At 50.2% G+C, this 27238-nt stretch overlaps 1 protein-coding gene across 4 annotated transcripts in view; it reads right to left on the bottom strand.

The window, feature by feature from the left end:
• Window positions 1-10330: 10330 nt before the first annotated feature.
• Window positions 10331-27238, bottom strand: part of TFEB (transcription factor EB) — a 75980-nt gene continuing 59072 nt past the window's right edge. For all 4 annotated transcript variants that reach the window (XM_007529752.3, XM_060189786.1, XM_060189785.1 and 1 more), the window contains 8 exons: window positions 20176-20416; window positions 19826-20080; window positions 17827-17904; window positions 15383-15503; window positions 15217-15273; window positions 14752-14827; window positions 14007-14154; window positions 10331-11469 (listed from right to left, as the gene is read on the bottom strand). In XM_007529752.3, the coding sequence (XP_007529814.1) occupies window positions 10981-11469; window positions 14007-14154; window positions 14752-14827; window positions 15217-15273; window positions 15383-15503; window positions 17827-17904; window positions 19826-20080; window positions 20176-20394 (1443 nt within the window). In that variant the 5' untranslated portion in view covers window positions 20395-20416 and the 3' untranslated portion in view covers window positions 10331-10980. The remainder of the gene's footprint in view (window positions 11470-14006; window positions 14155-14751; window positions 14828-15216; window positions 15274-15382; window positions 15504-17826; window positions 17905-19825; window positions 20081-20175; window positions 20417-27238) is intronic.

Below are 27238 nucleotides of genomic sequence, written 5' to 3' on the forward strand. Positions count from 1 at the left end.
GTTCGGCAAACTAATGCCAACCAGGGAGAGAGCACAGTGGTTTACACAAGAGGTTCAATCCTTAGCACATGTGCCAGAGTACTGCTCTGATTTCTCTCTCATCTATCTCATGTGAAATTCTCTCATGTGTAATAAATACATCTTATAAAAACTACTCAACCAGATAAGGTACAGTCTCTCTCTGTTCTGCCACCAGCCTAAGAACTTGTGATATATGGGCTGAAGGAGGAGGACAAAGTGATTTAAGAGTCATCTCTGCAGGCAATGGCAGCTTCCAATGACCCGGTATTGGGAAAAGTGCTGTGAATGGGAGCATTTCTCACCACCACCAGGAACAAATAAAACCCTATGATCCTGTCAAACAGGAGTAGACTAAACCATGTCTATCCAGTCAGACTCCAGGCTGGATTAATGGCTGTGAAGGAGACCTCAGTCTGTTGGAGAAGAGATTTGGGGGCCCCATTAGCAGTTTATTCCCTAGGAGGCTTCCAGGGAACCAACCCCTGGGGCACAGTGATTCTGATTTCAGGGATGGTAGGCGGAGCCTGCTCGCTGCACCTGCCACCTCCTCTCATAGCTTCCTGTGGGTCTCTAGGGTCCCGGTGCTCAGGGTGGTCTCCCTAATTGATGAAGCCCTGAATATGGGGGTGTGGGGAGCAGGGGAGGGGAGGATGCCAGCTCCCTCCCCTGCTCCAGCTGGCAGTGCCCATCACCCCCACCTTCATTGGGTCCCTGGTGTCACTACAAGAGCTACAACAATTAGGTCAGCACGCCCCTCCAGCTGCTCAGCCCCTTCTCATTATCTGGCAACTGTTGCAGTGTATCAGGGAAAGTCCTCTGGGGGTGTCGCCCATCTGTTGCTCAATTTCTAACACATGCTGCCTCCCACCTGGAATTCCAGTACCCGCCTCTCCTTCTCTTAACTAAGCCTGCCTGTACCGTTACCAGGCCTCCCACTCTCTCTCTCTCTCTATCTCTCTATCTCTCTCTCTCTCTCCCTTCCTCCCTCCCTCCCTCCTTCCCTCCCTCCCTCCCTCCTTCCCCTCTCTCTCTTTCTCTGCCTTTATTTTTTCCTCTTCCTTTGTCACACAAGCTGATGAACATCAGGGGTCACAGAGGACTACTCGCAGGGATAATTCATTCAAAAGCACACAGACCAAGAACTGACTCAGTCAACAGAAGCTATGTCTTTTCAAGTACCAATCTCTCTTCTCCAGGCAGTCCTCCCCAGGCACCCCAGCCTGAGAGTGCTTCCTCTTCTACCTTCCATTGCCCACTTCTTCAGAGATATGCTTTGTGTCCCTTGTCAGAGGAAAAACACCTCATCCTCCCACATTGTGAGCTTTCTGTATGCTTGGCAGTAAGTGCTATAACCTGCTTTAACAACTTATCATTCACAACACTCTTGGAGGTATACTGTCCCCATTTTATAGAGGACAAAGCGGAGACACAGTGAGGTTCAGTAATTTGCATAAGCTCACATAGCAGAGACAGTGATGGACTCAGGTAAGGAGATGCCAGGTATCTCCCAAGTTCATGCTTTTGCTTCTCCTGTAACCACACACTGGTGGGTACTGGAGGGGTAGCACAGGCACATGGCGAGTGCTTGAGGGCTCTGTGGGGCTTCCAGTTTCACTGGGACACACACTCCTGGCTCCACACAGGTGCTGTGCATGTCTGTTCACTGCACTGTGTCAAGTACACACAGAGGTGTGTCTAAAGGCTGCATGGTGCCCCCATGAAGAGCAGAAACACAATATGTTCAGAGCATGTGTGCCGGTGTGTGGTGCAAGAGAAAATGGGAAGGGAGAAAGCAACATAGCTTGCCAGAAAAGTGAGCCTGCTTTGTCATCTGTGTGGTCCGAGTTCAATCCTGGAGCCCACTACACTAAAGAAATCTTTGGTACCAGGGCAAAGGAGACAGCATAAAGTTGTGCAAAGAGATTTGCATACATAAGGCTCCAAAGTCCTAGGATCAATCCCTCACACCACCATAAGCCAGAGCTGAGTAGTGCTCCGGTAAGAAAAGAAATAAAAGGGCCAGGTGGTGGCGCATCTGGTTGAGAACACACATTGTGCACACAATGCACAAGGACCCAGGTTCAAGCCCCCTGTCCCCACCTGCAGGGGGAAAGCTTTGCAAGTGGTGAAGCAGATGTCTCTCTGTCTCTCTCCCTCTCTATCACACCCTTCCCTCTTGATTTCTGGCTGTCTCTATCCAATAAATAAAGATTTTTAAAAACTTGAAAAAAAAAAAAAAAAAGAACGCAGGGCCCTAATCCTGGGATTCCCACACAGACATGATGGGCCAAGACCTCTAACAGATCCCTCTCTCCACTGTCACTGGTCATCTCCATCAGGAATAACACAATGTACCCCTTTGTGGTCCCCTGTAGGACCTTTCCCTCAGCATGGATCAACAATGGGAGGGACTGCCCCATTCTCTGAAGGGAGGTTGGACAACAAACTCTACCACTCGAGGAAGATGCGTCCTGAAATAAGTGCAGCCTAGGATGTTCCTAGTTGTGACCACAGAATGTGAGCTCAGATCTATAGGGATACAGAGGTTACACAGGCTCCTGTGCTGAATATGGGCCCCAGATCAAATCGATGGAGTTTACAGTTAACAATATTTCTATACTTTTCCCATATTTGGGAACTGCTCTTTTCCCTGATCCAGTTTTCCAGTCCTTTTTCCAACTCTGACACCATCTCCCCAGACAATACCTTGGGCCCACCTGCATGTTAGTTGTTGGGCTAAGGCAAAAACTAGTAAAGTCATGGGCCCTCTAGAATATACCTAAAATAGACCTCCTAGCTTTTTCCAAAATGGAGACCCCAAATCTCATCTGCAATACTCTTGCCTTTAGATTCCTGACTACTTAACAATTTGTTCTGCTTTATATCTTAATGCTTCTCAAGCCACCAAGCTGCAGATGCTACTGACGTCCCTGGGCAGACAACCTCACCATTGTGCCCTGGAACCCCACCTCCCCAGAGCACTGCCCCACTTAGGGAAAGAGAGAGACAGGCTGGGAGTATGGATCGACCTGTCAATGCCCATGTTCAGCGGAGAATCAACTACAGAAGCCAGACCTCCTACTTTCTGCACCTCATAAAGATCCTCAGTCCATGCTCCCAGAGGGATAAAAAAATATTATGGGATGGGATACAGAGCTCTAGTAGTGGAAATTTGTGAAATTGTATCCCTCTTATCCTGTGGTCTTATCAATATTTCCATTTTATAAATAAATTTTTAAAAAGTAAAGAAATATTTTATATTAATTTCTCTCATTTCCCTCTGTATCTGAAAAAGTTGGCCCAAGTGACAATCCTAAATACAAATAAATAGAAGAAATATGGTGGTCCAGGAGGTGGTATAGTGGGTAGAGCATCAGACTTGAAAGCATGAGGACCTGCGTTCAATCCCTGGCATTGTATGTGCCAAAGTGATGCTCTGGTTCTGTCATGTTAATCAGCAAATAAATATATTATTTTAAGTGAAACAATGTGGGTGGTTGCAAAGGAAGATGCGCCTGAATTCCACTCTTGCCACAACCACTTGCCCCCATCTCTGAAGCGCACTGGGAGGATCCACAGTAAGAGCATACATAGTGTGTGAGCAGGTGTGACTCCCTGCTCTGTGTGCTAGGCTGAGCCCCAGGCCCCTGGTTCTGAGAGGGTTGAGAGCTGAGGGGGCCCAGGCCAGGCCCAGGGGGTTATCTCTGGCTGTCAGGCTCATGGTGGGTGGGGGGTGCCTCCTTCAGCAGTGATTGAGCCCCTGCTCTCCCACCAGGCCTGCCAAAATATAGCGAGACAGGGTGTAATTACCGGCACTTACCGTGGCCATTACCCCCCTTGCCGCGGTGCATGACACACGACCCGTCAGCTCAGCGTTTGCACCATTAAGGGGCCTCATTAGCATCCCGGCTCAGAGGCAAAATTACCCTCACTGCTCATTTCAAGATGTCATCAATTTTAATTTAGGGCCCAAAGATAGTACAATGGGAAGGCCCTCCCCGGCCTGCCACACTCAGAGCAGAGAAGAGGGCAGAAAGGGGGTTGGGAGTGGGCAGCCAGAGCCACAGGAGGGGTGCTGAGCCAGGGGGAGAAAGAGCCAGAGGGGCAGAGGAAAGTGTGTGTGGGGAGACAGGGCTGAACAAGGGGGGAAGAAGGAAAAAAAAAACTGCTGTCCCCTTGCCACAGAAATCTCCTATCTGAGGGCACCTCTTTGGCAGAGAGAAGGTACTAAGGCACCCCCAGGGACAAGGTGCTGGTTCACCCACCCTTTAAGGGCCACCCAGAAGCAGTGCCACCTGCAGTTATACCGTGAGTGAGACAGCATTCACACTTCACTTCAATTACACTTTAATTGCCACAACCAGCCCCAGAGGCATCTATTAACAGTCCTCCATTCTGGAAGGGGAAATTGAGCCACAGACCCCCCCCCCACACACACACACACTTATTCCAATCACACAGAAAGCCCCAACAGAGACCACATGTAAGCCAAGTGGTTTGGTTTTGCTGCTCCTTGACTTATAGAACCTTCAGCTGAATGGAAGGGTCATCCAGTCAACATGCCTGGGCCCACTGGGGAGGGGGTGGCAGAGGTGGGTTGCCCACCCAACCCCCCACCCCAATTTATCTGCCCTATTCCCACTCGATGCCCTGCCTGGAATTCAGCTCCTTGCCAGCCACATCCCTCTACACTGGACTTGACATCATCTCTTTCTTGGACCCCTCCCTCAGTTGTCATGCTTGATTATGAATCTGTCTCCTCACCTCTGTCTGCCTCAGTGAGAAGCCTCTAGAGATCAGGCACTGCCCTCATGCACACAAAGGCCCCAGGGCACCCAGCACAGGCCTGCTCTGGCTCCAAGTGGATGCCTGGGTTTGCTGGGTGAAGGGATGACCACCACCTGCCTACTGCATTCCTGTGCTTAGACTGGGAACAAATGGATCAGGGGGTTGTCCCTGTACCCCACCCTCCAGTGTTCTGAGGAGCTGCTGGGGCTCGAGAGGGGATGTTCAGGGGGTATGAATGAATGCAAGATAGAACTTTCAAGTGAGTGAGTGAGTGAAGAACACCTTTCTCCTGCTAAGCCCTCATCAGGTGTTGCAACAAGACTTACCCACACACTCCAGGGGAGCTTCCATTTCCTGAGCCTGGACACACAGGCCTCTCTGAACAGGAGAACCTCCCACACAGGTGGCTCCATGGGCGTCTGGCCAGTGGAGTTTCCCAGAAAGCCCAGTAAGGGATGAGGAGGTGGGGACAAGCCTTCTTGCAAGTCCAGTCAGTTTTGCCACATGGCCCCTTCACACTTGTGGCAGGGCTTGAGCTAAGTCTCTGAATCCTGTGGACCTCAGTTTCTCCAATTGTAAAGGAGACCTTTAGCCCAAAGCGCAGAGAGAAGGCAATGGAAGGGGGCTGAGCCTGGGAGCACAGGCAGAGGGGAAAGGGCACTGCCAATCAGTGCACCGTCCTGGCTGGTCCTGGCCCATCTACCTCCCCAGTTCCCCACATTCACTCCAATTCCAGGGGCTGCCAGCGCCACACTGCCCCAGGGGAGGGAGGGGTGAAGGGGGGACCCTCCAAGCCCTGAGCCTGCGCCCTGGTTGGCAGTAGGCAGGCCGCCAGGGCTCACAGAAGACAGATCGCTCCCTTAATCACTCTGGAAAAGAACCCCAAGCCGATATAATATTATAATTAATTAATTCACTAAAAAGGTATTAAATTTCTCTCCCCCCCTGTGGATATTATCTGAATTCATTGACCTTTAGAAAAATCACCCTCTAATTGTAACCAGGTCCACAAGCATTTGCAGCCTGGCCCTTTACATTAATAATATCTTCCTGGGCTCAGCTCTGGCTGCTTAAATATTGTATAAACCCCACTGCCCCCCTTGGAAAAGAAAGAGCAAAGGGGGGGAAAAAAGAGGAAAGAAAAGAAAGATGAGACTAGAGGAGGCTCAGAGCAGGCTGGGGGCTGGACAGGCAGAGACATGGGGGAATCAGTCTCCTGAGGGAAAGGGGTGTGGGCTCTGAGATGGGGAAGGGGTGTGGGGGTAGACAGGTGTGTTCAACTCGGTGGTTCTGTGTTCTGCACCAGAACACTGCTCAGCTCTGGCTTCTGCTGGTGCTGGAGATTGAACCTAGGACCTCTCTGCCTAGGGCATAAAAGTTTTTCTTATGTAACCATTATCCTATCTCCCATATTCATCGTTTGTTTTGGTTTGCTTTTATTATTATGAGGGCTGAAGACTTGGGGGCAGGGGGAGGGGGCAAGTGAGAAGATCCTTAACATTTATTAAACTCATCCATGTCAATGGCTCCAAACAATGAAGGGAGAATTTCAAGGGGGTGTTGGGAGCTTGGGATATTCCAAGGACAACACTGAAGGCAGCTTCTCCCCCCAACCCCCAGCCTGCCACCCCACTGTCCCCAGGCAGGACAGCTCTGCTCTGCAGATGGAGGAGAGGAGGTGGAACTGGACACATGGACTTCTTCCTAATGCTGGGGAGGCAGGGCTAAAGGACAGAGAGCTGTGGGCCCCACAGCCCACCCCTGGCCTTGGAACCCTCTCCTCCTCATAAAGCAGTGAGAAGCTGGCCACTGGAGTGCAGGAGAGACAGGGAAATGAGTTAAGGAAACTTCCTCACCACCCTAACTTGCTGGGGGGACCCCTGGGAGCTACAGCTGCCTGTCTTCCCCTCCTTTGGAGGCACCCTTGCCTAGCCCCCTTCCCTCTCATTTGCTTGTTCTCGAGGCCTTAGGGGCTTCCTCAGTGAATGAGAGCATTAGAGAGGTCCACCTCCACTTCTACACTCACCTCACACTTAACCATTCCAGCATCTTTTATTAAATTTCTTTGCTTATTTTTCTTACTCACTACTGTGCACCAGCTTTTCCAGACAGGGAGAGTGAAAGAGACCACAGCAACGGAGCTTCCTCTAGTGCAGTAGGGGCTGCGCTCAAGCCTAGGTCTCACACACAGCAAGGTAACGCACTACCCAAGTGAGCTTTTTTGCCAGCTAGTGGCCCCCTCACACCCAGCTCTACCTTCCTAAAAATGATCTCATCCTCACCTGGATAGTGTGCTGCTTTGCGATGTGCGTGATCCAGGTTCAAACCCAGCCCCCATCATACTGAAGGAAGCTTTGGTGCTGTGGTCTCTTTCACCCTCTCCCTGCCTCTCTTCTGAGGAGGTAGAGAGGGAGAAAAACAGAGAGACACCTGCAGCACTGCTTCACCACTCACAAAGCTTTCTCCCTGCAGGTGGGGACTGGGGGCTTCAATCCAGGTCCTTGTGCATTATAACATGTGCGCTCAATAAGGTGCACCACCACCCGACCCCCATACTCTCTATTTCTATCTGAAGAAGAGAGGCTGGGTGATGGCACACCGGGTTAAGTGCACATATTACAAAGTGCAAGGACCCGGGTTTGAGCCCCCAGGTCCCCACCTAAGGGGGGGGGACACATTTCACAAGCGGTAAAGCAGGTCTGCAGGTGTCTATCTTTCTCCTTCTTTGTCTCCTCTCCTTCCTCAGTTTCTCTTTGTCCAAATACCCCCCCAAAAAAGGGGGAAAATGACTACCAGGAGCAATGGATTTGTAATACCTGCACCAAGCCACCCAGTGACAACCCTGGTGAAAAAAAAAAAAAAAGAGGAGGAGGAAAGAGGTCAGCCCAGAGTGGTGAAGCCCCAGGGAAGACAATAAACACATAAATTCCTCAAAGAAATGTGTTGTCTATGAAATAAAAGGCATGGAGGAAGAATGCCTGCCCCATTCCGCCCCCCACATTTAATGTTTGGACCTCCAGTCCAAAGCTGGTGGCCCCACTCCATTCCAGCCACAAGCTCAGGGCCATATCAACCTACCTCAGAGGTGTGAGCAAAGGGCAGGACCCATGTCTTTGGTTCAACCCAGAATAGTACGCTTTCTTCCTGGGGGCTGAGTTGCTGTACGCAGTACCTGGGCCCACCTAACCCAAACCTGCAGAATGCTCAGAAGACACAAATGGAAGGACACTGTCACATACACAGCAGCTGGGGCCTGGCCCTGCAGTACCCTCTAGTGGTCAGAACCCCACTCACACTCTTTGGCCTTCTCCATGGGGCCCAAGCTGCAGGTGGTGATGAGATAGGAAGAGAGCCAAAAGGAGAGGCCAGGCATTGGTGCTAACTTGCTACCATGCGCAAAGACCCAGGTTCAAGTCCCCAGCTCCCACCTACAGGGGGGAAATTTCACTGTCATTGAAGCAGTGCTATAGTTGTGTGTGTGTGTGTTCCTCTCTTTATCTCCTCTTTCCTCTCAATTTCCTTATCAAATTTTAAAATAATAAATAAAGAAATAAGGAAGCCAGCAGGCAGGTGGAAGAGAGGAATGCTGTGCTCTTGGGTGTCCTGAACAATCGGTGTTGGGTGTTAACACTTTCTATAAGGAGGTGTGAGCAAAGGGCAGGACCCATGTCTTTGGTTCAACACCTTTATCATCTCCCAGCCAGAGTCAAGGGCTTGCTCCAGGAGGGGCTCCCAAATCCCCAGCAGTGAGGTGGAACTTGGAACTAGGAAGTAACAGGGACTCAGACTCCACAAAGGAATGCCCAGCTCCTTCTGACCTTGAGATTAATCCTGCCGCCTCTGCCAGCCCACACCCGGCCCCTCCCCTCACTCCCTCACTACCTTCACATGTCAGTTGCTCCAGCCTAGATGCCATCTCCTGGTCTGCACAGAGGAAATTGCTCTCTTAGCCATTTTTATCCTGGCATTTTTCTTTTCTTTGTTACCAGGGTCTCATCACTATGGGGAGAGTTTTACAGACAGAGAAACAGAGAAAGAGGAAAGAGATAAAGAGAAAAAGAGAGAGAGAGACCACAGCACCGAAGTTTCCCCCAGTGCAGTGGGGGCCAGACTCAAACCTGGGTCAGGAGCATGGCAAAGCAGGACTTCCCAAGTCATGCCGCTTGGATTTCTGGCACTATGAACCCACTGCTCCTGGCAGCCCTTTTTCCCATTTTATTCGAGAGAACAGAGAGAAATTGAGAAAGGAGGGGGATGTAGAGAGGAAGAAAGATACCTGCAGACCTGCTCCGACACTTGTGGCCACTGCAGGTGGGGAGTTAGGGGCTCAAACCCAGATCCTTGCATGGGTCCTTGTACTTAGTACTATGTGCACTTAACTGGATGCAGTACTGCCCAGCCCCAGCTTTCTTTTCTTTTCTTTCTTTCTTTCCCTTTTTTCTCTTTTCTTTTTTTTCTTTTTTTTTTTTTTTTTTTTTGGCCTACCAGCCTTTTAGACACCTGTGAGGGAACGTCATTTTGGTCTCTGCCTGAAAAGACTGGGAAAGTGGAGAGAAAAAGAGAGAGAGAGAGGGAAAGAGAGAGAGAGAAAGAGAGTTGTTGGGATTCCACAAGATCTTTCTTCCTTACCACTGGGGAAGCAAGCCCCTGTCACCCCACCCCTCACTACCTACCCCCAAGCCCATCTCCTTATGGAGTGAGGTCACTCATGAAACCCAGTGTCAAGGTCATGCAACAGTCCCCTCTGGAACTGTCATGCACTGGGGGAACTGAAGCAAGCCCAGGGGGAGGACAGGGCTTGCAAGGGCCTCATCACCCCTCAGAGCTGGAGCAAAGGGCAGGACCTGTGTCCTCAATTCAACCGGTCATATCATGAGCCTGCTGTCTCTTCCCAAAATAGTTCAGGAGAGTCCCTTTTGCCCCAACCCCCTTTCTTTTCAAACCCACAGAGGAAAGAGGCCCACCTCTCCATCACCAGGGAGCCTGTGCTACTAGAGATGGTACACAGAGAGCAGGGACAGCTTGGCCTCCTCCGAGCCCACAGCTGGTCAGCTGGTCTGAGCAGCGTCTGGCCAGAAGGGTGGGGCAGAATCAGAAGAGGGCCCACGAAAATAGAGTGTAGAGAACGGAAGAATGCCTCCCACCCCAATCCCCTCCTCCAGGGCACCTCTAGGAGTATCTGGACCAAGGGTGCCCCAAAGCAGTAGCTATTATAAAGGAAACAGACTTGGTTTCTGATCAACCCAGGGCCCCACATCCTCCAGTTCAGCATGCAGGGAGCAGCTGGAGGCGAGACTAGTGTGTCTGCAGTGCCATCTTGTGGTCAGGAGGAGAACAGTGGCCTACGGGCCCCCTAGGAAGCCTGTTTCCTCTACTCTATAGCCCCCTACCCTGACCCTCACAGAGAGGGTGGGGGGTGTATTCCAATTCTGGTTTCAGAAAAGAGCCTATCAGATTGACACCCCATCCCCTCCCAATTCTGTGAGGCCAGACCCACACCAAAGAGACAGGACAAGTGGAGTACAAAGCACAGTGTTTACTAAAGGCACAAATTGGGGGGCAAGGGAGGGCCTGGAGGGAAGCTGCTTATCCAGCAATGACCCCACACTCTAATCTGAAACCAGCACCCCCTCTTCCAGCCACCCCCACCCTCACACCACCTGGTGGAGAGTTGTTAGCACCAAAAGTGGGGGGAGCCCCACCTGTGTGTGTGTGTTTTGCTGGGGAGTGCCAGGCTAGTGGACAGGCTTGTGACTGAGTCCCAGAAAGTCAGGCCCAGGTACCCCCTGGCCTGGATGCTGTGCCAGAGAAGGAACCGCCTGAAATCCCTGCTCCAATGTGTGGGAGGGCAGGCAGGCTCAGAAGAAAGGATCCACCAGAACTCCCCTTACCTCAGCACATCCCGCCCCCCCCACCCTCACCCCACCCCCCACAGTGCCCCTCACCTCCCACAGTCAGGGGGAGGCCCCATCAGGAGGGCCACCCCTGGTGGGGGAACTGTGACACTGACATGGGCGGGGGGCTTCTACCCCCACAGGCTGCCAACCAGGCACTAAGTCCACACAGAGGACCCACAGGGAGGCCTGAGGCGGGGCAGGTGGTTACTTCACACACATGTGCAACCTGGAGGGCTAGAGGGGGTGGCCCGTCCCCTGGTGCGGGAAGCCAGGGTCACAGCACGTCACCCTCCTCCATGCTGAAGCTGCTCCGGCGGCTGCTGGCCTTGGAGGCCTCAGGGGACATAGTGGAGAAGAGGGGGTCGGAGGTCAGTGGGAGCAGGGTGTCGTCCAGAAGCATGAGGTCCAGATCCTTCTTGGACAGGGTGGGGAACATGGAGCCGTGCTCTGGCCCCATGGCCTCAGGGTAGTTGGGGGGCCCTTCGTCGCTCCCACCCCCAAAGCTCAGGCCTTGGCTAAAGTCCAGGTGGTGGAACGGGGACTGTGGCGGAGGGGGCTGGGTGGGCGGGGGCAGTGGGGCCTGGGGGGGCAGAGCTGGCAGGGGCTCAGGGTCAGGAACCTCAGCCCCCAGTAACAGGGCCTCCCCCAGGTCCTCCTCGCCAGGCAGCTCCTGCTTCACCACTTGCTGGGCCAGCTCAGCCATGTTCACACCTGATGGGGAGGTGGTGGGGAGGCCGTGCACGCGGGCCTGCATCTCTAGCTCCTATAGGAAAGAGGAAGGGCACATACAGGACAGGGTCACACACCCAGACCCCACCGCAGCCCACGGCCCTCCCCACTGGGCACCTGAGACCACAGAACGTCTGGGCCGGGAGAAAGCACAGGGTGATTCTAGACTAGTGGTTTCTCAAACTACAAGTTACAACTCATTCGTGGGTTGTGAAATCATCACCGTGAGTCTTGAACAGCTCTCTGCTTTTCTCAATTGAAACAGACTTGCCTAGGCTAGACTATTAGCAAAGCACATTGCATTGGCCCCTTTGGAAAACTGTCTGGAGAGTGCTCTAACAAATAAAAATGGAAGTACCTTAGGATCCAGTAATAGCGCTCTTAGGCACTTAACCAGTGCCAAACACTAATTTGAAGGGACATATTCACCCCTATGCTCACAGCTGCATTATTCACAATAGCCAAAATATGGAAGCAGCCTAAATGCCCACTGACAGGTCACTGGCTAAAGAAGTTATGGAATATATACTCCATGGAATACTACTCTGCAATCAAAAATATGATTTTGTGTAGTATGATTTTGTGTCCTGTGGGATAAAATGGATGGAACTAGTGGTGATTATGTTCAGTGAAATGAGTAAAGAAATGAAAGATAACTACTAGAGGGTTTCACTCATGTGGAATCTATAGAGAACTGGTACACATGAACTTGTAAACAAACAAACAAAACCAGAAGCAAACAAATTATCTAAGACTTTGTAAAAACTATGGTGGTTATCACTGGGAGGTAGGAGAGTGGCGATACAGAACTTTTTGCCATGTGGAACAACACTCTGTAATCTTACAATCTTGTGACCCACTATTTATCAGTCAGTCAATAAAGTTATGGAGCAGTAAAGGAGAGAGCAAAAGATTTTCAGACTTGGGGCTTTAAAATTCTAGGTTCAATTCCGAACACCATCATAAGCCAGAGCTGAGCAGTCTCTGGTGTGTGTCTGTCTTTTTCTCTCTCTTTCTTTCTCTTCATTATATATTCATTAAAATAAAATATATTACAGACCAGGTAGTGGCACACCAGGTTGAGCACACACTTACCGTGCACAAGGATCTGGGTTCATAGGATGGTGGCCTCCACCTGATGTCCCCTTGTAGTCTGGATGCATGATAGGCTACACCACTGAAGTTTGTGAAGTTAGACCCTATGGCATTTGTCCAATGATGAAACTGCCCGCAAATGCAGAGTTTTAGCTCTGCCTCCTGCAAAGGGTCAGCTTGAACTTTTCTGCCCCTTTAAGGCTGGGAACTTGCCTTGATCAAGAATGTGAGCAAGAGTGGCACATGGTTGGGGGCAGGCAGTGGCGAACACTGATTACCATGCTCAAGGACCCAGGTTCAAGCCTCTATTCCCCACCTGCACAGGGTGGGGACAATTCATGAATGGTGAAGCAGGTTTGCAGGTGTCTCTCTTTCTCCCTATTTCCCCATCACCTCTCAATTTCTTTCTGTCCTATCTTGTAAAAATAGAAAGAAACTAGAGAGAGAGAGGCTGGGAGTATGGATCAACCTGTCAATGCTGATGTTCAGCGAGGAAGCAATTACAGAAGCCAGAGCTTCCACCTTCTGCATCCCATAATGTCCTTGGGTCCATACTCCCAGAGGGCTAAAGAATAGGAAAGCTGGGAGCTGGGTGGTGGCGCAGTGGGTTAAGCGCAGGTGGTGCAAAGCACAAGGACCGGCATAAGGATCCCGGTTCGAGCCCCCAGCTCCCCACCTGCAGGGGAGTCGCTTTACAGGCGGTGAAGCAGGTCTGCAGGTGTCTATCTTTCTCTCCCCCTCTCTGTCTTCCCCTCCTCTCTCCATTTCTCTCTGTCCTATCTAACAACGATGACATCAATAACTACAACAATGTTAAACAACAGGGGCGGGGCCAGGTGGTGGTGCACCTGGTTGAGCCAGCATGTTACAACAAGGGCAACAAAAGGGAAAATAAATAGAATTAATTAATTAATTAATTTTTAAAAAGAATAAGAAATCTATCAAGGGAGGGGATGGGATACGGAGTTCTGGTGATGTGAATTGTGTGGAGTTTTATCCTATGGTTTTTTCAGTGTTTCCTTTTTATAAATTAAAAAAAAAAGAAAGAAAGAAAATGAAAAGAAGAGAAGAGAAGAATGGCTTCCAGGAGCAATGTATTCATCAAGCAAGCATCAAGCTCCAGTGATACCCCTGGTGGCAAAAAAAAAAAAAAAAAAAAAAAGTGACAGATGATTTTAAGAGTAACCTCTAGATGTGCTTGTTCTTGGGCCTGGAACCCAGAATCAAGTTCCTCAGAAGACCCCTCCCCCCCAACACACACACCCTGCTGACGTGTTGTTTAAAGCAGCTGAGAATTGCTTGTTACCAAGAACTAACCTCCTGACTGTGACATCCTCTCTCATCATGGGCATTATTCCCTCTCTCTAACTCCTGTAATGCAGACAATGTCCCTGACAGCAGGAACTAGGCTAGGGGTCAGAGGTTAGAGGTCAAGGGTCATAGCTACCCAAGAAGCCCAAGAGCAAGGGGCCAGACCTGGATGCGGAGCCAGAGCTGCTTGTTGGTCATCTCCAGGCGCCTAGAGTGGTTCTCCAGTTCCCGGGACTTCTGCAGGTCCTTTTGCATCCTCCGGATGTAATCGACCGAGGCCTTGAGGATGGTGCCCTTGTTCCAACGCACATCCCTGCAGAAGCAGAGGTGTGCCATGCTCAGAGCCTCAGCACAGCACTTACCACAGCCACGTCCAATCAAAGTACTGCTGGGTGTCAGTAGCCAGTTAACTGTTTCAGCCTTGCCCACAACCCCTCACACCTGGCCAACCCTTCTTTGTGTGAAGGAGGCTCATCTCCATCTCCATCTCCACACGACATGGGGCTGAGGTAATTGCACCAGTCACCACACTGGTCTCCTGGAATCAGGCAATTCTGAGCAGCCTCCTTCCCCAGACTTTCATTTCTGCCATCCAAACCTTCACAGTCCTGAGCTCTCTCACTACTACTCCAGCCAGGATTCCCTCTACCCCAGTCCAAAGCCTTCACCTAACTTTTCCAGCCTGATTCCTCTTCCAGGAAGCCCTCCTGACCCCAGCCTTACTTCTAGGACATCAGCTCATCTCCCTAGAGCTTCCTGATTTGACTGCCAGAGGAATCTAAGAGATAAGGTCTTAGAAAGTTCTCCCTATCTCAGCCCCCTGGTAATGAACACTCACCCAGCACTCCCCTCGCAAGCCTCTCCCCTTCCCAGAGCCATCTCCTACCCCCTCCCCCCAGTCCCTGCTCACAGATCATTGGCCTTGGGGATCAGCATTCCCAGCTCCTTGATGCGGTCATTGATGTTGAACCTCCGTCTCCTTTCAACTGCAGATAACAGATGCCCCGAGGGAGCAGTTAGAGGGTGTGAGCACCCCACCTTGGGGGGGGGGGAGGCAGGCCCAAGGAGGAGTCCCCCAGCCAGTAGACTGGATTTCTAGGGACATTAAAATTAGGGCCAGACTGAGCACTGTGGAGGTGCTGAAGAGGGGCTCTCCCCAAATCCCAGGACCCACACCAGAAGACAATGATCTGAGTACTGAGTCTCAGCTCCATCTCTTTCCCAGAGTCCCCGGCCCCACTCAACCCTACCTAGAAGCAAGCTTAAAGTTTTGGGTGGAGAAGCCTTTCTAGAAGCTGTGGAGACAGATCTCCAGCAGCCTTTCAGCTGCCCAGGTGAGGAAGGCCAGGCAAAGGGCTTCCTCACTTAGACTCACTTAGGTTGTGATTGTCTTTCTTCTGCCGCTCTTTGGCCAGGGCCCGGCTCTCAGCATCTGGAGGCAGAGAGAAACAGAAAGGAGGTGAGGGGGGGAGAGGGGGAGGCAGGAGAGCAGAGAGGGGCAGGGCAGTCCAGGCCAGGGGGATTGGGAGAAAGGTTAGTACCTGTGAGCTCGCGCTTCTGGGTCAGGTCCGCCGGGCAGGAGCTGCTGGTGACGCCCACCAGGGAGGCTGTGACCTGGGGGTCACCACTGTACACATTCAAGTGGCTGCTGGATAGGGGCAGCTGTGGGGTGAGATGGGGGAAGGGAGCGAGTGAGTAACCCCCAGTCCATGCAGGACCCTCTCCAGGGACAGCTGTTTCCCAGGGACAATGAGAGGGAGCCATGCAGGGGAGCTGCCTGGCCTCAGTTTCAGGGTTCAGGGTCTACAGCCTGCACCCAGCAGCTCCACCTGAAAGCTTGCAGAATCCTGAGCTGAATGATTGGGGCCCAGCCCTCCAGGTACAACTGACCCAGGGCAGGAGAATGCTCAGACCAGAGATAGCAGGGAGGGGATTCTAATCTGCACAGAGCCTTCAGGGAGGTTACAGGAGGGAGGGCACAAAGCAGAACGGTGAGAAAAAAGCACTAAAAAGCTAGGGGTGGGTCTGACAGAACAGAGAAGGAGGGTTGGACAAAATATGCTGTCAGCAGTGCCTCAAGAGGGAGATGGGGGGAGGGGGGAGCTGGGCAGTGACACACCCCGTTAAGCACAAACAGTATAACAAGCAAGGGCACCCGCAAGGATCCTGGTTCAAATACCCAGCACCCCACCTGCAAGGGGTGAAGCAAGGTTGCAAGTGTCTATCTTTCTCTTTCCCTATCTCCCCCTCCTCTCTCAACTTCTCTCTGTCCTATCCAATAATAATAATAAAAAAAAAAATGACTACCAGGAGCAGTGGATTCATAGTGCAGGCACTGAGCCCCAGCAATAATCCTGGAGACAGAGAGAGAGAGAAAGAGAGAGAGAGAGAGAGATGGACAGGTTCCTGGGGAGCCAGGTTCCATTTGCAAAGACACCAAGATTCTGGCCAAGAAGGTGGTTCAGGGGAAGAGTACATGCTTTGCTTATGTTAGTCCCTGGGCTCGAATCTGGGTCCTAGCGACACATGGTAACATATTCTCTCTACTGGGTGGGCCACCTGCCAGCCCCCCCCCCAAAAAAATAATGAAACAGTGCTCTGGTCTCTATCTTGCTCTCAATTAAAAACAATCAAGATAGCAGGGGTTTTGCAGTAGGATTGGGGCCTAGGTTGGCAGAAACCGTTCTGTGTTCTGGAAAGACCTCTACTGCTTTGGTCACAGAAACACAAAGAGCAAGCCCGGGTCCCCACCTGGAGCCAAGCATGCTCCAGCCTACCCAGAGCCCACTGAAGGGTCAGGCTCTCAGCCACCCTCTCTCTCGCTCTCCCTAGCTCTCACTGTCCCTATGGGTGGCAGATGTGGAGTGCAGCTGGCCCTGACCTGCTCCTGCTGAGCATCTGGGCAATGGTACCAAGGCAGTGGGGGGGGGGGGTCCCCCACCACAAGAGTTGGAGGCTCTTTCCGCTTTGCGGGCTGGGCTGGATTAGGCTAAGGTTTAAGAGACCAGAGTCTCTTAAAAAAAATTTTATGATTTTTTATTATCTTTATTTATTTATTGGACGAAGACAGCCAAAACTTGAAAGGGAAAGGGGTGAAAGAGAGGAAGAGGAACACCTGAAGCACTGCTTCACCAATCGCAAAGCTTTTCCCCTGCAGGTAGGGACCAGGGGCTTGAACCTGGGCCTTGTGCACTGTAACATCTGCATTGGCCCCTTGTGTCTAGGGTTTTCATTCAGACTCGGTGATTGCATGACTCCACCCAGAGGTCATATTTCCCTTTTTCTTTTCTTTTCTTTTCTCTTGATTATTTTATTTACTACCATTCTTAGATATTTTAAATTCTAACCCTAATTCTTTTCTCCTGCTTTCCTTTTTTTCTCTTTCTTTCATTTTTAGACAGAGAGTGAAAGAGGGAGGGAGACAGAAGGAGAAGGAGACACACCAGTTCCACTTCCCTGTTCCTGAGGCTTTTCCCCTGCAGGTGCTCCCTGTGGTGACCCAGGTCCTCACGCATGGTAATGTGTGCTCTACTGAGTGAGCACCTACTTGGTGTAAATACCTTTCCCCCACAGCTGCCTGCTCTACAGAATACTCTGGGAAATCAGGATGAACTTGGCCCATATCTCCTGCCACAAGTCAGAGATTCGAGCCTTTGCCCACAGGGCCCAGGACTTGGCTGAGGAAGGGGGCACCTCAGATTCACAGGCTGTCACTTTGTTCCCTTGACCGCTCCCCCAGCTGGTGTCCTTCCACCTCCATCCCCACACAGTCTCCTCCCCTGCCCCCACCCCTCACCCCCGCCAGCCCCAGGTACACATAGTCCAAGGCATGTCTCTCCCAAGTCATGGCTCTACTTGGCCCAAGGACCCTACCACATGATCTGATGGAGGTGAGCCACAGTCTGCAGTGAGAATTCCACTTGGCCTGCAATAGGACCCCCCCCCCCTCGCCCTCTGACACCTCATCCACCCCAGCCAACAGTACCGTGTTAGGCATCTGAGTTTCAGGATTGATGTAGCTCAGGACATTGTCCAGACACATTATGTTGTCAATGACATCGAACTGAAACAGAAAATAAGTCCATTTGGGGAGGCCTCACCAGGAAGGGACAGACACAGGGGCACCAGGACAACCACAGACCTTGGGACCCACCTCACCCAACCAGCTCACATGGGGGAGGAAAAAAATGGGTCCAGAGAGAGGAGGAACTATCCAGGTTCCCCAGACTCCCAGGCCCAGGCTCCTTCCCAAGGAGCCAAAGTGGCCAAGTGGCAAAGTAGAGACCGTCTGTCAAAGGGCTGGGTGGTGGAATATCCATATCCAGTAGAGTGTACACATTACCATGAGCAAGGATCAAGGTTCAAGCTCCCAGCCCCCACCTAGAGGGGGAAGCTTCACCGGCAGTAAAGCAAACTTGTGTCTCTCTGTCTTTCTCCCCCAACCCCCTCAATTTCTTTGTCTCTTTCAAAAAAAAGAGAGAGAGAGAGAGAGAGAGACTTTCTATCTAGACATGTCCAGAGGCAGGTGGTCTGGGCTTCTCAGTGAGCCATTTCTCAATGGCAAGGTTTTTAAAGCTATGGTAGCAATCCGGGAGGAGATACAGTGACTAGAGCACAGCAATCTCAAGTTTGAAGCCCCAGATTTGATCCCAAGCATCACATGTACCAAAAGAGTGACGCTCTGCTTCTCTCTGTTTCTCTTTCTTTCTTTTGTGTTAATGAAAAATCAATCAATAAATAAACCTTCAGAGAGAAAGAGATGGCAGGGAGACAGTAGCAGTATATCAGTTATGCAAAAGATTTTCATGCCTGAGGCTCCAAGGTCCCAGATTCAATTCTTAGCACTGCCATAAGCCAGGGCTAAGCAGTGCTCTGGTTTAAAAATAATAAATAATAAATAAATAAATATAAAACCAGAGTGGTGGCCCAGGAGGTGGCCCAGTTGATGAAGCACTGGACTCTCAAGCATGAGGGCCTGAGTTGATCCTTAGCCTCATGTGTGCCAGTATGATGCACTAGTTCTCGCTCTTTCTCGTTAACAAACAAATCTTTAATTATTATTACTTGTTTAATATTGTATTTATAGAGACAGAGAAAAATAGAGAAGGAAGGGGGAGGTAGAGAAGGAAAGAGAAAGAGAGATAACTGCAGTACTGCTTCACTCACAAGAAGTTTCCTCTTTGCTTGAACCCAGGTCCTTGGGCACTCAACCATGTGTGCCCATACCCAGTCCCCTCAAAAAAAAAATTTTTTTTTTTAAATATTGGCCTCTCCAGCATGAGAGCCAGAGTTCTATATGTGGCATCACATGCACCAGAGTGATGCTCTGGCTCTCTCTCTCCTCCTCCAAAAAGAAAGAAAGAAACAAAGAAAGAGAGAGAGAGAGAGAGAGAAAGAAAGAAAGAAAGAAAGGGGAAGGAAGACGGGGCCAGGCAGTGGCACACCTGATTAAGTGCACACACTACTGTGCACAAAGACCTGTGTTCAAGCCCCTGGTCCCCACCTGCAGGGGGAAAGCTTCACAAGTGGTGGGCAGGGTTGCAGGTGTTTCTCTGTCTCCATTCTCTATTTCCCCTTCCCCTCAATTTCTCTCTGTCTCTATCCAATAATAAATAAATAAAGTTTAGAAAAAAGATTTTAAAAAAGAGGAAGGAAGAAAGAGAGAAAGAAGGAAAGAGACAGGAAGAAAGTGAGAGAGAGAAAGAGAGAAGGAAAAAAAGAAAGAAAGGAAGGAAGAATGCCAGAAGATCGTACAGTGGCTAGAATGCTGGACTCTCAAACATGAGGTCCTGAGTTCAATCCCCAGCATCTTATGTGCTTTCTCATTAAAACAAACAAACAAAACCCGACAAGAATAAATCTTAGCAAAACAAAACAAAAACAAGGTGGCATTTTTCCTGCTAGTCTGGGGTTCCCTAAGGACAGGCCTGTGTCCCTCCATCTTCTGGGCTCTCTGTGCCCCAGCTGCCCCTCTGTGCACTCACCTCCCTCTCAGGGTTGGAACCGATGTGCAGCATGGCCATGGGGCTGTTGGGAGCACTGTTGCCCGCTGAGGAGGACATCACGTGTCCAGCCCGCACCCCGGGGGAGGCAGCAGGCAGGGGCTTTGGGGAGCCCTGAGCGGGGCTAATGTGGGCAGCAAACTTGTTCCCGTAGGTCTCAGACAGGTACTCCCGTACCTTCTGGTCCCGGGACTGCTGCAGGTGGTAGGAGGTGGGGTTCTCCAGGTAGGACTGCACCTGCAGGGAGGGGGTTGGTGGGGAGAAGACAAGGGCTCAAGGGGGGGCCTGTTCACGCGGGCCTGGAGGGGCAGGTAGTGGAGGGGGAGGCTCACCTTGAGCACCTCCCCAGGCACTGGTGGTGGAGACTGGAAGTGGACAGGGGTGTTGATGGCCGGGGTCGGGGGGCCACCCAGCTGCTGCTGCTGCTGTTGCTGCTGCTGCTGCTGCTGCATGTAATGCATGACGGCCTGCTGCTGCATGCGTTCCCGCTGCTCCTCCTGCTGCGCCTGCTCCCGCATGAGCTGCATTCGCAGCCCAATGCGCGACGCCATGGCAGCTGCTGGCACCAGCTCCCTGTGGGCAGGGGGGAAGAGCCTTGAGGCTGTGTCTTCTCTAAAACCCTGTGTCATGGGGAGGGGGCCTCACTGGCCAGGCCCAGAGAGGACAAAGGGTTTGCCCAGGATCACTGGGCAGGTTCATGACAGAGCTGAGCTTCAAATCCTAATTCCCAGGCCCCTGGTCAGCGATGGAGAAGGCCCCTTGGGCTGAGAGCTAGCTCACCTGGCAGAGCGCACACTTCACCAGCTGCTAGGTCCTGGATTAGAGCCCCCACCCACCCCACAGGAGCACCATGCAAAGGGGAGACTTCAAGAGTGGTGGACCAGTGCTATGCAGTCTCTCTTCTCTCTCCCTCCCTTCCCTGCCTCCTTTTAAATTTTTTATTTGTTTATTTGATAGGACAGAGAGAAATTCACTATTCATGAAGCTTCCTCCCCTCATGTGTGTTCAACCTGCTGTGCCACCACCCAGCCCACCTACCCCCACTTTTTTTTTTGGGGGGGTCATCACTGGAGCTGCAGCATTTCAGAATGACTTTTCTTTTCTAGTACAGAGGGAGAGAGGCAGAGGGAAAGAGTGAGAGAGACCACAACTCCAAAGCTTCCTTCAATACAGTGGAGGCTGGGCTTGAACTTGGGTCATAAACACAGCAAAGCAGTACACTATCCAAGTGAGCCCCCCCCCCAAAATAATAATAATTAAGAGGGCTAGGGAGACAGCATAATGGTTATGCTAAAAGACTTTCAGACCTGAGGCACCAAAGGCCCCAGGTTTAGTCCCTGGGCACCATCATAAGCCAAAGCTGCACTGTTTTCTGGTAAAAAAAAAAAAAAAAAGTGTCATCTGTGAGCAGCAGCATCTCATAGGCACAAATCCCGAACAGACCCTAGTGGCAAAAAGGAAAAGGAAAGGAAAAAAAAAAAAAAGACAATACAGTCAAGAGATGAAAATAAATAAATAAATAAATAAATAAATAAATAAATAAATAAATAGGCCTATATGCTCTGTCCTCACTTCATGGTTTCCTCAGAGTCCATCTCTTAAAGCTCCCTTTCTAGTCTCTTTGCATTCCCTAAAACATATCAGGCACACACCCTCCCCAGGGTTTTGGCACTTGCACTTTCCTCTGTCTGGCATGTCCTCTGCTCAGACACCACCAAGGCTCACCTTCCTACAGCTCTCACCATGGCTCTCATTTTCCCATACGGAAAGTGACAGCCTTCCATGGCCACCTTATGGAAACCAGCACAATCCTTACCTGCACCTCTCCCAACACACACACACACACACACACAGAGAGAGAGAGAGAAAGAGAGAGAATGAGAGACTTTCATATCACTTATCATCACCTTAAATCTTAGGCATTTTGGCTGAGCTACTTCATTCACTGGCTGTCTCTGGCTTGGAATGCATACTGGCCTGAGGGCAGGCTTTTCCTGTCTAGTCCTCTAAGTTTGGCCTCTAGCCCAGGGCCTGCCACAGTGACTGGAAGAATGTGAGCAGGCAATGATTGGACTGATGAGATCCAGTCGCTAGAGATGGAGCTGCAGGACTGTGCTCCCAGGCAAGTGCTCTGCGGTCTAGCGATCGAGGAGGGTGGCTTCTCCAGGGGAAGACTACTTCAGGAGGACCCTGATCTCCCCTGGTTCTGAGGACCAGAAGGTGAATGCACCTGGGCTTCCTGGGGAAGATGAGAGAGAGAGCAGAATGAGCTCCACCTAAGCATATCCCATTCCCTCTCCAAGCCCATCTCCCCAAGCACAAAATGAAAGGATTGGACCTGGTGGTTGCTAAGGTCCCTCCCAGTTGGGGCAAGTTGAGTTTCTCTCAGAGATCCAGGTCCCCTGGAGGTATCCAGACTCAATGAATTAATGAATGAATCATTAATGAATGAATGAAGCTCCTGGCAGGGGCTGGAGGACCCCAGTATCTCATCCCAGAGACACCACAGAAAATAGGATGACTTCGTGGTTGAGCAGAGCTATCAAACAGGGCAGATTTGGGCTGAAATCCCAAGTTCTGTCGCTTATATGCTGTGTGACCTTGCGGGAGCCACTTAACTTCTCTGAGCCTCTATTTCCTCTGCTGGGGGCTGAGGAAGGGATCTGACAATCTCTGTGTCTTCCATAAAAAGCCAGAAGGACCCTGCCTCGAGGTTGCATATCTGGTTGGTCCAAGGGCAACAAAAGAGCCCAGCCCACCCCTAGCCTCACCTCTCGATTCCTTCCCCAACAAAGTGGGGCCCACCATCCAGTTGGGTTTGAGTACTTAATGGTCTTTACCTCGCCTGCCTTCCTCCCTTCTCTGCCTCCTCCCAAGGCCAGGAATTAGTGAGGAGGCTACCTCGGCTCTAGGGGACTCTGCCCAGTTCCCAAGAGGACAGCCCCCCTTCTCTGCCCTATAGCAAGGGCACAGCTGTAGCCTCTGCCCATGGCAGCCTCCCTTTCTCTGCTCCCACAGAGGGGGAGCCTGTCTGCCCACAACACACAGCAGCCCTCCAGGCTCCACAAGGCTGTTACCTCAGCTCAGTCCACTCCCCTCACAGCTGCTTACCTTACACACACACACACACACACACACACACACACACACACACACACACACACACACACACACAAACACACACACAGTGCCGGGGAGCCCCTCCCCTACAGGAACAATCTAACTTCAGTTGGCCCTTGGGAGGGGGCGGTGTGGGTACTGGGACTGGCAGTGCCAGCCGGCACAGGGAGGACTAGGGAGAAGGAGCCCCTTGTTTCATGCACAAGAGCCAGGCATCCAGCTGGGCAGGGTCAGAACAGGCTTTGCGGGCAAGAACAGCTCTAGCTCCCTCAGCCCCTCACTGGCGGCACCAGCTTCAGTTTTCTTGTTAGGAAAGTGAATGCATAAATGCCCACCCTATGCCCACTAAGAGTCTGTGGGAGAAGGTAGCAGAGAAGAGTGAACTGTGAGGAGTCTGGGCCATTAGGGGGTCCAGGGGAGACTGGAAATTCTAGGAGAGCTACAGCTCCACAGCCTTAGCCTGGCCCCTGTACTTTGGCAGAAGTGGCTGGTGGCAGGGTGTCAGAGCTTCAGGCCCCTTCCTCCCCACCCCACCCCCAGAGAGAGAAAGAGAGAGAGAGAGAGAGAGAGAGAGAGAGAGAGAGAGAGAGAGAGAGATGCTCTTTCATCTAAGTCCTGGCCTCTTCCCTGAGCCCTGTTCTGGGTTTTGTTTTGCTTTTTATCAGCGGGGCTTCACTTCCCTGAGCCAATTTTTCAGATAGAAAGAGACACAGAGAGGTAATGGATGGCTGGACCTGGCAGTGATTATGCTTAGTGAAGTAAGGCAGTGAAGAACAACTCTGGGATGATTTCACTCATATGTGGATAGAGAGCTGAACCATGTGAACCTGAGAAAATAATATATATATTCAGCCCATATGTATGATCTTGGGAGAACTACCGTGGTTGCTGTTGGAGGGGGTGGGGACACAGAACTTGTGTGGTGGGAGTGGTGTGAAATTATACTCCTATTGTCTTATAATCTTGTAATATCTAATAAAAATAGGGGAAAATACTACAGCACCAGTGCTTCCTCCAGTGCAGTGGGGGCCAGGCTAAAATCTGGGCCACATGTATGACACATCAGGGGCACTACCCAGGAGAGCTGTCTTGCCTTGTGGAATGGGTGTGGGGTTAAGGCAAGAGACAGTGGCCCAGGACAGCTGCTGGATATCACAAACTCCACTCCATCCCAGCAGCACAGTCTGGGTGGAGCTGAGAAGAGGGACATAGGTACCACAATGGCTCCAGATGCCTCCTTCCACCATTGACCCTCCAGACCTACCAGGCCTGGAAACGACTCAGCCTACATGCACTCAGACATCAGACATGCCTTCCATCGCTTCCAGTATGTTCCAGCCAAGCCCCCCCCCCCATCCTTGGAACTGAGCAGCCACCTGGTCACTCAGAAGAATCCTCCCACCCAACTGTCCTTTCGCCCTAAGCTGAGTGTGAATCCCAGCTTTGTAGCACCCAAAAGGAGTCTGTCAGTGCAACAGAAGCACAGAAGCCCAGCTCAGCCCCCTACAAGCTGTGCAGCTTTGGCAAAGTCTCTTAACTTCTCTGGACTTTGGTTTCCTCCTTAGTAAAATAGCAACACCTGTCTCCTGGGTTTATGATGATGTGAAGAAGGGGATGAGGAGAGGGCTCAGCCTACTAACAGAACTGTACATCTGAAATCTCAGAGACTACAGATTCTGTTCTCAGCATCACCTGATGCCAGAGCTAAGTGGTGTTCTTGTCTCTCTGTCTCTGTATCTCTGTCTCTCTTTCTATCCCCCTCACTCTCTCTCTTCCCCTTCCTCCCTCTCTCCCTTCCCTCATAAGAAATATTGTCTTTGTTCTATTTGATAGAGACAGAGAACTTGAGAGGAGAGAGAGAGACATCTGCAGCACTGCTTCACTGCTTATGAAGTTTTCCCCCCCATGCAGGTGGAGACCAGAGATTTGAACCCTGGCTCTTGAGTGCATGGTAACATATGCACTCAACCAGGTACACTACTGCCTGGCCCCTTCATAATCAGTATTGATATTAGAGAGAATGAAAGAAAACACAAGTCAGGATTCGAGGAGATGAGGACCTGGCCCCAGAGGCCTAAGGCCTTCCATGATGTTAGCAGGTGGATGCATGGCTCCCCTTCCACATCATGTGCTCCTCTGGCCAAGGCCAGAGCTGGTTGCATACCAGCCCGTGGGAGCGCCTCCTCGTAAGTCATTTACACATGTACAGGCCGGTCAGAACCCTTCCTGGGGGGACACAAGGGACAAGGTGAAGAAAGCAATGAACTGTGTATACAGACCTAAAAATTTTAAATCTGTACATATATTATTTTGATGTATTAAGATTAATAAATATTGATGATTTAAATTTTATTTATGTGCATTAAAGGACAGAAATGTCTGAGAGAGTAATTGTTAAATAATTATGTTTAACTTTTTTACTTTTAAATAAGTAACAAGATTTTTAATGTGTGTGTCTCTCTCAGGGTTGTTTAAAGTTTTCTTTTTCTCCCTCAAATATAGTGACAGCTATATGTTTTGCATCTCCTGGCACCAAGTGCTGTAAAGCAATACTGCAAATAATGCTTGAATAAAAGTGGCTAAGCCAACAACAAAATAAATCCTTATTAATTGTATAATTGCTACATCCTAAAGCTTACCAAATTGCACTTGCACTCAAACAGAACTGCTGTGGTTTTTACTCTATTTGTTTATGAAAGTGTTGCACAGTTTCAAAGGTATGGTAAATAACATATTATTGTTTAATCTTTTCCCCAAATGGCTATAGATACAATACCCAGAGAAAAGCAAAAATGTAAGTTTTAGAAAATATTCTAATGCTTTTGCATGTGATTTTGACATATCTGAAAATAGGCTTTTGTATATTTGTGGTTGGGAACTTTTAACAAAGTGGGATGTGAATTTTTATGCAGTCAGTGCATTAACACATATTTTTAATGTATTAGAATTTGGTAATTATGTGCACATTAAATTAATAAGGCAGTTGCTTCCTGTTATGATTTGTGAATTCCCTAAGACTTTGGATTTTTTAACAGCTTTTTAAAAAAATTTATTTATTATTATCTTTATTTATTGGATAGAGACAGCCAGAAATGAAGAGGGAGGGGGGTGATAGAGAGGGAGAGAGACAGAGAGACACCTGCAGCTCTGCTTCACCACTTGTAAAGCTTTTCCCCTGCAGGTGGGGACTGAGGGCTCGAACCTGGGTCCTTGCGCACTGTAATACATGTGCTCAACCAGGTGTTCCACCACACCTGGCTCCTACTTTGGATTTTTTAAGTAACTTTATAACAGAAATGATACTACATTACTATATATATATTTTTTAAATATTTATTTATTCCCTTTTGTTGCCCTTTTTGTTTTATTGTTGTTATTGATGTTGTTGTTGTTGGATAGGACAGAGAAAAATGGAGAGAGGAGGAGAAGACAGAGAAGGGGAGAGAAAGACAGACACCTGCAGGCCTGCTTCACTGCTTGTGAAGCGACTCCCCTGCAGGTGGGGAGCCGGGGGCTCGAACTGGGATCCTTACACCATCCTTGTGCCTTGTGCCTTGTGCCACCTGCAGCGGTTAAGCGCTACCACTTGACTCCTTGCATTACTGTATTTTTAAAAGTGTATTGCTGCTCAGAATGGCACCCTGATGTCAAAAAGGCACATATTCATAAATGTACATTTAGCATTGTAAATAACCTCATGAGGTCTTTTTTTGATTGAAGCGATTCAAGATAAAAAATAAGTTAAAAAAAAAAAAAAAAAAAAAGGAAGGAAGGAAGAGGGGAAGTCTGCAAAGGAAAGTTTAAGGAAAGTTTTCCCAGGACAGGAAAACCTCAGCTGAAAAAAGATCAGGGGCAACAAGATAGTTCACCTGAATAGTGCACCTGCTTCAACATATGCATGTCCAAGGTTTGAGCCCGGCCCCCATCACACTGGGGGAAGCCTTGGTACCTTACTGTCTTTCCTTCTCTGTCTCTGTCTCTGTCTCTGTCTCTGTCTCTTTGTCTTTCTATCTGAAAAGGTCAGCTGGAGCAGTGAAATCCCAGTGATGATGACGACAACAGATTTTAAGGAGAAAAAGAAAGAAGATCAACACTCAACAGTTGAGTGGGGGGGGGGGGAGGCAATCTGCAGGATAAAATGTACCACCAGAGAGCACTCAGGCAGATATAGGTGCATGTATAGAAAATATTAGAAGGGCCACAATACTGCTAACTAAGTCCCCCTCCTCCTCCTCCTCCTCCTCTTTGTCACCAGGATTACTGCTAGGGCTTGAT

The sequence above is a fragment of the Erinaceus europaeus genome, chromosome 4 (genome assembly GCF_950295315.1).
Source record: "Erinaceus europaeus chromosome 4, mEriEur2.1, whole genome shotgun sequence".
NCBI lineage: Eukaryota > Metazoa > Chordata > Mammalia > Eulipotyphla > Erinaceidae > Erinaceus > Erinaceus europaeus.